This window comes from Triticum dicoccoides, chromosome 3B (genome assembly GCF_002162155.2).
Source record: "Triticum dicoccoides isolate Atlit2015 ecotype Zavitan chromosome 3B, WEW_v2.0, whole genome shotgun sequence".
In the NCBI taxonomy this organism is placed as follows: Eukaryota; Viridiplantae; Streptophyta; class Magnoliopsida; order Poales; family Poaceae; genus Triticum; species Triticum dicoccoides.
Window position 1 is genome coordinate 236,366,504 of NC_041385.1, and position 10,528 is coordinate 236,377,031.

A 10,528-nucleotide genomic window follows, 5' to 3' on the forward strand; every position below is an offset into this window, starting at 1 on the left:
AAGAAGTTGGGCGACCAGCGGGGAGAGTGGGTGGGCGAGGGGGCGTTGGAAGTTGATCAGTATCACGTGAAAGTGAACGGTGGTGGGGATCCTGATTTTCCTTTGTAAGCGCATGGGAACAGCTGGCCCGGAAGGACCAGGGGGGCAGTTGCTTACCTTTTTTGGTCGGCCGCTCGCGAGCGCTAGCGAGCCAACGACCGCCAGCCAGACGCGTCCAAAACACAATTCAGAGCAGAGATGTCTCAATCAGAGCCGAGATGATCCATTCTAGGCCAAAGGACAGAGCTACCAGCAAAAGCAATGCGATAAGGGAGTGTGGAGGAGCGTCTGCTACCTGAAGGAGGCGGTCGGCCTCGGTGTCGGGATCGGTCATGTTGCGGCCGTGCACGTTGAAGCTGAGCGAGGAGAAGGGCACGAAAAAGGCCTCGACGGCGTCTGGATCCCGTACCTGGACGGCCTCCGCCACCCACGGCCTCGCCGCTCCTCCTTGTTGTTGTTGTTGCTGCAGGGAAGCCATCATCCAGTACTCCACGCTGTGTTGCCGCATGATCCTGCCCGTGGAGGACGGCCACGCGAGGAACGTGGTGGAGTTCCCCTCGGGGTCCCCCATCTCCGCGGCCATTCCTCGAGGCGGTCATCATGGCGATGTGGAAGCGCGGGGGGAGGGGTGTCTTACGTGAAGACGCGGAGCGGCGAGGCGGGCGGGCACCTGGCAAAGAAGGGGAGAGGTTGAGGAGGAGGATGCTGGGGGGGGGGGCTACGCGGGCCGGGGAGATGAGGTAGATGACGGTGGAGGAGAGCACGAAGGCAAGAAGCAGCAGCCCGAAGATGGCGGCCACCATGCGGATGCTCGGCACAGTGGGCATGGCCGTGCCGCCCGCCGCGGGTTAACCGACAGCCGGATTCAAGGATTCAATGGGTATCCTACGGGTTGAATTGACAAAATGGCAGGAGGTATCTGCAAATTGTTCAGCGATGAATGGGCCGGGCCAGCTGGCGCCACTTGGTTACCTCTGATTGGCTCAGGACTAAATTTGCACATTGTGTGCAAGTTCTAGGACTACATAGTTCACTTTTGCAAGTTTTAGAACTAAACCATCACATGTTAGACAAGTTTCAGGACTTAGTGTGTTTTTACCTCTACTCTAAATGTACACATCAGATCAGTAATTTACAAAATCATTTTAGTCATTTTAGTCTTAATCATATAGATTGAAAGAAGGTAAGTTATGGTACCATAGCTTCTCTAAATTTCCTTCTCTATGGTAGAGGATCCAATTCCAGCGGGGGCAAGAGGGAAGGGAATCGTCGAGGAGACCCGGGTTAGGTTAGATATCGATCTCTATTATTCTGACTAATACGCGAGCATGACCAACAGTCAGGCCGGTTGTCAATGTTGAGCAGCACTCCTGCGTCGCGTTCCTTTTGTCCTTCCTGTCCGACGTGGACATCACAAGTGTTAGAAGGGAGAGAGGGATTGGTGGAGTAGTTGTTATATTGCTTGAGCCTCATGGGCATATATATAGGAGTACAAAGACCAACTTGGAGTACAAGATAAGGCAGGACCAAATCCTAGTCTATCCTATACTTCCTAATAATCTTATACTCAACATCCCCCTGCAGTAACAACGGTAGCGACACAGATGGTGAGACTGGAGAAGAATCCGAAGGCAAGCCGACGGACACCCCCCACAGTCGTAACGGTCGACGCATCGCGGAAGTCGTGACTAGAGTGAAAACCGGCGAGGTTGCTCAAGCAGGCGGTAGCCCTTTGTGCCGTTTGTCGATGTAGCCGAGAGCGTGTGTGGTGGAGCCGTGGTCGAGGTAGCCATGTGAAGAATGCCGTGGTCGATGTCGAGTCGGGGTGGCCGGTGTTGAGGAAGTCGTCGTGGTGCCGCGGGCGCAAGGGGGCGCCGAGTTAGCATGGGCGCGGTGGTGTCGAAGTAGTGGTGTGCCGGAGAGGAGATTTTGTTGACGACGCGTCGCGGCGGGTTTGCCAAGCCCGAGGACACATCATAGACGAAGGCACGCACCGGTGTTGCCAGCACCGGGCATGCGTAGACGGACGAAGACGAAGTTGACGAAGCGCCGCACCAGGCTTGCCAGACCCGGGGACACGTCGTGGACGAAGGCACGCGGCGGCGTTGCTAGCACCGGGCATGCGGAGACTAGGACCTGCACGAGCTGTACGCCATGTCGAAGAAATCGTAGGGCCAGCAGAGAAGAACTCGACGACACTTGCGGTGTTCATCGGCGCGGGGCCAATGTCACCAACGGTGGTCGGAGTAGACGAAGTGGTCGGGGTAGATGACGGCAACACTGGCGACGGGCTGGTGCTTGGACGAAGACGAAGGGGTGGACGGGCGGCGGCGGCGGCCAAAGAAGAGCGGCGGCGGCGGCTAGGTTAGGAGTGCGGCGGCGGTGCTCGAAGTAGGCGAGAACCCTGATAGTGCGACGAAGACCGGCGCGGACGGTGGCGTTCCCGCGCCAAGGGAGACGTCGCGGTGCATACCACGGGAGGTCGACGCGCGGTGACGGCGGAGTGGACAGTGGGCCGCGGCGCTATGGCCCGAAGGGGCGACGCAGCGGCAGTAGGCGGGTCGGGGCGACGGCGGGAAGACCTCGAGGCGGCGGCGGGGACCGCAGACCGCGACGTTGCGGCCCGAAGGGGCGACACAACGGCGATACGCGAGTCGGTGCAACCGTGGGGACGGCCTCGGGACAGCGGCGTGGACCGCGTGCCACGCTCGCTACGGCCCGACAGGGCGATGCAGCGGCGGCACGACGGTCGATGCAACCACGGGACAGACTAGAGCGAACGCCCTCGGGGCGGCGGGGGACCGCGGGTCGCGGCACTACGACCCGAAGGGGCGACGCAGTGGTGACGCGGGTCGGTGCAGCCGGGAGAAGAACCACGAGGCGGCGGCGCTGCGGCCTGACGGGGCGACGCAGCGGCAGCCCGATGCTCGATCGGTGAAGAGGCGCGCTGAACTCGGGGACGATCTTCACGGGACCTGCGGAGGCGCGCGTAACCGACGAGCCAGGTCGATCGCGCGACGTAGATGAGGCGGATCGCGGCGACGAGCGGGTGATCAAGCCAATCGCGCGCGAGGTCGGGGACGCCGCTCGGTGGAGGGTGGTGGCGGCGGAGTCCGAGATGAAGCCGGCGGCGGCGGGCGGCAGGGCGGCTATGATTGGCCGCCGCATGGCGCGAGGCCGTCGGGTCGGGGTGATGCAGGAGTCCCGGTCGAAGCAGGGCAGTGACGGCCGGCGTAGATCGACGGGCGGGCCGTCGCGCGAACGGCGGTGGTGAAGGGCCGCCGCATAACGCGAGGCCGCCGGGTCGGGGCGACCGACGGGCCGATGCGCGGATGACGCGCGAGGCCGCCGCGTCGGGGCGACCGACGGGCAGACGCGCGGACGACGCGCGAGCCCGCCGAGTCGGTGAAGAAGCTGGCCAATCGCGCCGGTGTTGGAGTAGAGGCGCACGGGGTCGACGGCGGCGGTGGGCGACGCAAACCGGATCACATAGACCGGAAAACCAAAAAGTAAACGCCGATCAAAGCGATTGGCGAGAGAGAGAAAACTCGGATCAAAGGATCGGAAAAAAGACTCTCTAGGGCAGCCGGCCAACACGGCTGGCGGACGAACCCTAGGTACGGGCGACGCAGCCCCCGGCGACGGTCATGGAGGCCGACCGCCCCGGGGGCGACGCGCAGGTGCGGAAGCGGCGGCTAGGGTTTAGGATCGACTTGCGATAGATATCATGTTAGAAGGGAGAGAGAGATTGGTGGAATAGTTGTTATATTGTTTGAGCCTCATGGGCATATATATAGGAGTACAAAAACCAACTTGGAGTACAAGACAAGGCAGGACCAAATCCTAGTCTATCACTTCCTAATAATCTTATACTCAACAACAAGGATGCGCCATTGTCCCGATGGTTATTGGGTCTGATGATATTTTTGCTTGTATCTACTCAGCCACATATGCTAAAAGTGCAGAGCATTTTTTTTGGGTTGTATTGTATAAACTCAGCCACAAATGCGCAAGGAGGTCAAAAGTCATGCAGGTAACCAAGCGTGCGCAATGGCTTTGATGTGATTGGGTGAAAGGAAAATTACAGAAGCCAAAGCGTGCAGGGCGACTCTCGCTAGCTCTAGTTCTTCCGAAGCATCCTAAGCAACAGACATACATATCTCCGGAAAAGTGAAGATCTGCTCGTCGAAGGAGCTCAAATAGCACAAGAAAATTCTGCTCAGCAAACAAACGTGGACAGGGTACTTTCAGCTAGTTTAGTTACCAGATTATGTTGTATCCATTAATCAGACTAAAATCCCTAATTGTTTGGTTACAAAGCAACTCTTAGTGAAGCGATAATCACTTAAGAATTCAACATGAGTATATGGCATCACGATTCAACATGAGCCGCAGTTACACAATTCTGCAGGTTGTACGTTCCTCATCGACATCCTCAACATCCTCCTCATCTTCCTCATATTCCTCATCTTCCGCATATTCCTCCACCCCATTATCCTCATCATGCTCCTCACCCCCTGGCTGAGGCTGCTCATTGTCGTTCCATAGCTCATTATCTGTGATACTGTTGTAGTCCATAACATTTTTCAGGAGCAGTGTATTGTTAGCTTCCATTCTATGGCCAGGCAGGTGTTGCTGGTTAAATCGCCCCCCGCATGTTGACCCCTTTGAATGGCAGTCTTCACAAAGATCGTAACCCACCGCACAGTCCATGCAGCTATACCTGTTACCTCGAATCGGTTCTGCCTGCACACACGTTTGACATAATATGCAAGTTTGTGAGTGCCCTAATGTGGCCATTACAAACTATAATCTAGGTATGTACAACTTCACTTACTCCACAATTGTCACATCCAACACCAAGGTGCACATTGCCAACCCTGTGAGGCATGCTTCTGCTATCATTGTTGAGCGAACTACCTAAACGTCAAGAAACACAAGTTCATGAACGGCAACTCATTATTATAGATTTATTTTCATCTCAAACTAAACAGTAATCATATTAATGAATTAATAGAAGCAAAATGATTAGATGGCCAACATTTTTTGTTATATATAATCAATCTTGTTTTTCTTTCGTGAAAACGCAAAGCTTGCGTCTCAATATATTCACAAAGACAGAAAAAACTACAAAACCCCAAGCAGGGGCAGGGTACACGAAACAGAGTGCTGGGGTTTGGCAGACATCCCACTCCCCGGGCGAACACATCCTAAGCCCTATTCGCTGGCTTGGGCCCAACCTTTGGCCTCGTCCTTGATTAGCCCCAGTAGCACAACAACACGCGCGTCATTGCAGTGCTTCTACAGCATCCAGGAGGTGAGAAGGACATCTCAAGGTGGCACCTTTATGAAGATCCTTGGGCGAGCAAGCCCTGGCCATGAGCCATCGATCAACAAGAGGCTCACCGGGGTCGAGTGGACGGAAAGGGAACCTGGTCCAAGCCAGAGCTTTCCTACACACATGCCTTGCAAAGGAGCATTTGACCAGAAGTGCGCCATAGTCTCGAGGATTTGGTTGCAGAACATGCAGGCTGGCTGGTGAGGGTGATTGCGGCGTTCAAGCCGTTGAGCGGTCTAGAATCTATCAAGGGCAGCAAGCAGAAAGAAGACCTTCACCTCGCGTGGTGCCGGTGCCCACGAGGGCCAGGTAAGCTTCCAAGCTCTGCATCCGGTGGAACCTCCGAAGGAGGCTTTGCACGGTGCCGCTCTCAGTACAACGCCAAAGGAGGTGATCAGGTTGGTCACTGAATTGCACTTGGGACACAGCGCGTGAAGGCTGGATGAGCTCACGCAAGCCAAGCAATCCGTGGATGTTGAGCATCCAAGAATGGTTATGCGCAGCCATAGCCACTTTCCTCTACTTCCTAAGCCTCTTGGGCACATGCCCATAAATCAGTTGTGTAGTCCTGCTGGGGGCACGGCCATCCAGCCATCGACCTTTCCAAAAGAGGGACTTGGTTCCATTCCTGACACACATGAAGGTGGAGACGAAAACCATGGCCTTCTCTATAGCTGAGAACTGCAACTCAAGGCCGCTCCAGGATCGCTGACTGTCTGTGCGTCTACACCAAAGCAAGTGGGGGTGTAGAGCGACCCCGGGACGCTCCTGGTCTTTGACACCAATTCCACCAAACTCCGCTGGCTAGCACAAGATAATAGGGAATAGCAGCAGTAGGTCGGCGCACAGTGAGGTGAACCCGAGGTAGGGAAGTGGGAATTCCTCCACAACCAAGCTGGATGGCGACCAAGGCCGCCTCATCGGGTGAACAGTGCAGAGACATGGCCAAACTTTCAGTGTAATTGGTGCACCGATGTGAGGCTTCACCGAAAAGCGATAAAATTCACGGAGGCAATGAGGTCATGCATGGAGCTGGAGGTGTAACACCCCCACTACGGGCTGTCACTATATGTCTGTAAGCTGGGCCTGGGCTTATGGAAAGGGCTTGTCATTGGAGCATAGGGCCCAGTTGGCATGGCATATGCTACATATGCAACCAGGGAAGCACATCAGGGGGGCGAACAGAATAGAATTGGCTTGGCGTTCTTCCTCCTCCAGCTCTTCCCTTCCCTCGTACCAGACGAGTGTATCCCCTCTCCTCATGATTCTCTCATGCTTACCTTGATTCTGTGCTCTTCTCATCCTTGATTCTCTTCTCTGGATTGTAGTTCGTTTGTGAACCTTGGTTTGGTGATTTAATTCATACACCAGGAACACTTGTATCGATGGATTTGGTGCTGTTCGGTATTGATTTGTCACCTCCTAATCTAGGGGCGTGACAGGAGGGATGGCAGAAGATGACCCAGTTGTCTGCATAAAGTGAAACTCCGGCCACGGGACAGCGCTTGCAATTGCTCCAGGACACCAAGTGTGGTGGCGTGGTGGAGAAGACAGCTGAGGGCATCAACCGCGATGACGAAGAGCATTGGGGAAAGCATGTCACCTTGGTGCAGCCCCTTTCTGTGCCAAATTGGTGGACCTGCACTCCGTTGAGCATGACTCGAGTGCTAGCTGAGGACCAGAGGATTGCAAGCCAATCTCGCCATTGGTCGCTGAAACCGATGCTCCCAACTCTTGAGCACTTCAAAGAAGACAGGGAAGAGACTGAATCAAAGGCTTTGGATAGGTCCAATTTGTGTAGCACACGAGTTGTTGTAGAGAGAGTGTGCAGTCTCTCGGAAGAGGATGAAGTTATCATGCAATGACCGCCCACCCATGAAGGCATTCTGCTTGCGGCTGACGATCTGGTGCGGTCCCGGGTCGAAGATCCACAAAGCATCCACGGGAAGAGCAAGCCGTGTGAGCATCATGGGGCTCAGCCAGGAAGGAGATCTTACCAGTTTCAGCTTTATTTGCCCATAAACGGTAGTAATCCACTAAGGTGTCCCGACAGGAGAAGAGACTTGGGCAGAGATGGCATTCCTAGTGAGTTGCGGAGTGGATAAGGTGACCTCACGGCTGCACCACGCATTCAGTAAACCACCAGGGTACCGAACGCAGGCAAGGCAATGTGATAATCAAACTCTGAACCTAAAGTTTCCAAAGCAGTTGGTTTGAGAGCGATTCAACTTTAGTTTCTTGTGTAGACCGGTGGCTCCGGAGCAGAGCACCACGGAACACATAGCAGTGAGCATGTCTCTGCCGTTCATAATCTACACCAAGATTTTCAGGCTATACGCCATATGGACATCAGGTCGACGAGGGTGGATGCTACACCCTAGGTTTTGTGCCCAGACTATCATTTTGCCAACAATAGAAGTGTAAGATAAGCAACCCTAAATCACAAGTGTGACGATGTGTGCCCACATGCAGCACACCTCTCTAGCTCTCTCTCCTGAGTCCAGCTCCCCTATCTCTCCCCCACCCAAGTGTGATCAATATTTTAGTAAGGCAAGAAACAACTGAACACGTTCCCGATGCTTACCCGATGATAAAGGCTCAAAACTTAGTCCAACAGCCTCAGCCCTTGCAGCGTACTCCCGCGGGAAGAACTCTTGGATGATCCAAGGTTTTGGTTACCAGTCGAAATTTCAAGATTTCCCATGGTTACCACGTATTTCCGTGCCCCTCGGTAAATCGTCATACCGAGCAAAAAATACCATTTTTTTGAAATTTTTGAATTTAAACACTCGATTTACAGTAAGGTATGTAGGGTCTAATTAATGCAATGAAAGTTGGTTATGGCATGTTGGTAGCAACCTAGTTCCTGTTTTGAGAGGTCTCTGGTTTGAATATTCGTTCATTTTCTTATTTGAATTCAAAATTCAACTATAAAATTCGCTCGAAATATTCTCGGTATTTGTCGGTATTTCTCGGTAACCGTGGTAACCACATTTATCAGTCCCCCTCGGTAAAATTACCTCATTCGGTAACCAAAACCTTGGGATGATCTCATCCAGAGAAATGCACACAGAGGGAAACTTCCCTGGATGAACACTTCCGCAACGCTTGCATGCCAATAGCCCATCACTAGATGGCAAGCAGCTTTTGCAACAAACTTCAGAAAAAAAAAACAGAAGGAAAAAATATCAATTTTCACATTAAGAAGTCACTAAATGTAGGCAAAAACTCTAATTTTAATACCGTGTCCACAATTTAAGACTGATGGCTTGTATAGTAGCTTGTTACACTCAAAACAAAGCTCATCCTGCAAACCAACTATTTAAGGAGTTAATGCCTTAATGCACACAGTCAAGAAATTGTCAATTCGATAACTATTATAAAACTAATACCATCAACTGGTGGAGATGATCTCCCCAAGCTTCTCTCTTGTTCTGCAAGACAATCGCAACAATATAATTGAAAAAATGTAAGGTGTGGTAAGACAAAAGTAGACTAGAGTAGTCAATGCTACGCACCTAAAAATTCCGCTTCAACTCTTGCATACTCCGCTGGTTTCAATTTCTTAACCAAAGTATGATAAGTCTCACATATTTTTGGAAAATGTGCAAACTGCGTCTTGCACAAGGGGCATAGAGTGTCAACTAAGATGCTCATATGCTCAGCAATACTCCAGAACGAGAAGGTGTGTCCACAAACTATATTATCAATAAAACAATTCAGTGAAAAACATGTGTGTAACTCTGGATAGAATGAATCAAAACTTACCCAAGACCACCGGTTTGAAGAGCAAGTCACTGCATCATAGAGAAATATAAAATAAGTGGGTGTGGTGTGTGACAGGCGAGGGGAGACATCACAACAAATCGAGGACTGGAACTTTAAGTGCGTTGATGAAACACTGAAACTTACTAAGTAATGGCACATTTGAACGTAGTCGGGATCACCACCTCCTCCTCCAGCTTCAGGAAATGCATCTTGTTGTCAGCAGCCATCCTACGATTTGAAAAATTAGTGAGACAAACAGTAGCAGATCGAGTGGTTTGATGAAACTTAGGTGTGTTTGATTTGGGGGATACGGTAGGTTGGTTGAGGCTCCATGTAGTATGTTTTGGTTGAGACTCCATTGAACTTAGATCAAAATCATCAATCGCCATGAATTTTGAGTAGTATGGGCCTTCATAACACAAAAGGAAGGCTCCATGTCCTTTGTAACCGTGTACTAAAAGTCTGGGATCGAAGGGCGTAGCCATGGCCTGTATTATGGATGCAACCTATCTGTATTGCAGCCAGTCGTCGCGCGTGTGTTCTGCGTGTGCAGAACACACGTGAGACACCAAGGACTCAAGATGTCCCTTGCCGATTCGCAGACGGGGCGCAAAGCATGGATCAATCTCAATATAAAAGGTAGGACTGCTATGGCGCTGCTAGAAGGAGGGCGCCAGAGGGCCGGACGGGAGCCTTTCTACCCACGGCCGGGCAAGAGGGAAGGGATTTCCTTCTTAATTCTTGCTTGCTTAGAGTGATACATCTCCTCTCTTTATATAGAGAGGTTTACTTGACTCCCAAGCAAGGCTTACTTGACCCCTAAGCAAGCGACCCTTATCTCTAATTAACCCTAAGACTAATGGGCTATACCGCCAGCCCAGGCTCATTAGGCCCATTACGTACTCTAACACTACACCCCACCTGCACATGCAGCTTGTCCTCGAGCTGCAGCCTAACCAACTTATAACCATGACTCGACGCAACACAAACCTAACACCTAAAAACAAGCCTTTTACATCTCGGCTTGTTTTAATACTCTCAACCTGAAATGGACAGGGACGCTTTATTTTGGACCCCTCAACAAAAAGTGGACACCATCCGCAGGCCGGACGTGCACGTGTACAGCCACCTGGATCCCATGGACACCACCTGGACCAAAGGAGTGCATGTGTATGGCCACCTGGAAGTGGTCGCAAGAGCGACCAGCAAAGGCGCCCTCGCGGCGGCCGGCGGCGGAAAGCAGTGGTGCTACGCGATGCGCTCCTGTCGGTGACACCCTGCCTTCTCCCCGCCGGATGGCTGTTGGTCTGCACCGCATAGGAAAGAGTGCAGGGCTTGCGATGGAGAATGACGAGGAGGGGTGCGCCCTCCCCCCCCCCAACC

General features: G+C 52.6%; 2 protein-coding genes and 1 pseudogene across 2 annotated transcripts in view; all 3 read right to left on the minus strand.

Moving 5' to 3' along the window:
• Window positions 1-226: 226 nt before the first annotated feature.
• Window positions 227-866, minus strand: LOC119279499 (annotated as a pseudogene).
• A 3,428-nt stretch (window positions 867-4,294) lies between these two features.
• LOC119281191 (E3 ubiquitin-protein ligase PRT1-like) lies at window positions 4,295-8,035 on the minus strand. The gene is made up of 3 exons (XM_037561787.1): window positions 7,962-8,035; window positions 4,877-4,959; window positions 4,295-4,785 (listed from the first exon to the last, which is right to left on the minus strand). The coding sequence occupies exons 2-3, from the start codon at window positions 4,928-4,930 to the stop codon at window positions 4,435-4,437; spliced, it is 405 nt and encodes a 134-aa protein (XP_037417684.1). The 5' UTR covers window positions 4,931-4,959; window positions 7,962-8,035; the 3' UTR covers window positions 4,295-4,434.
• Window positions 8,036-8,301: 266 nt separating this feature from the next.
• The window catches only part of LOC119279500 (E3 ubiquitin-protein ligase PRT1-like), a 4,014-nt gene continuing 1,787 nt past the window's right edge, over window positions 8,302-10,528 (minus strand). The window contains exons 2-8 of the mRNA XM_037560719.1: window positions 9,290-9,373; window positions 9,146-9,174; window positions 8,896-9,075; window positions 8,770-8,811; window positions 8,621-8,695; window positions 8,417-8,534; window positions 8,302-8,305 (exon numbers count right to left, since the gene is read on the minus strand). Of these exons, the coding sequence (XP_037416616.1) occupies window positions 8,302-8,305; window positions 8,417-8,534; window positions 8,621-8,695; window positions 8,770-8,811; window positions 8,896-9,075; window positions 9,146-9,174; window positions 9,290-9,373 (532 nt within the window). The remainder of the gene's footprint in view (window positions 8,306-8,416; window positions 8,535-8,620; window positions 8,696-8,769; window positions 8,812-8,895; window positions 9,076-9,145; window positions 9,175-9,289; window positions 9,374-10,528) is intronic.

Bases quoted from the DNA above. Each gene is read 5' to 3' on its own strand.
- LOC119281191 (XM_037561787.1), bottom strand. From the start codon at position 4,930: ATGCCTCACAGGGTTGGCAATGTGCACCTTGGTGTTGGATGTGACAAT. The intron at 4,786-4,876 runs GTAAGTGAAGTT...ACGTGTGTGCAG, and splicing joins TTGGATGTGACAATTGTGGA to GCAGAACCGATTCGAGGTAA.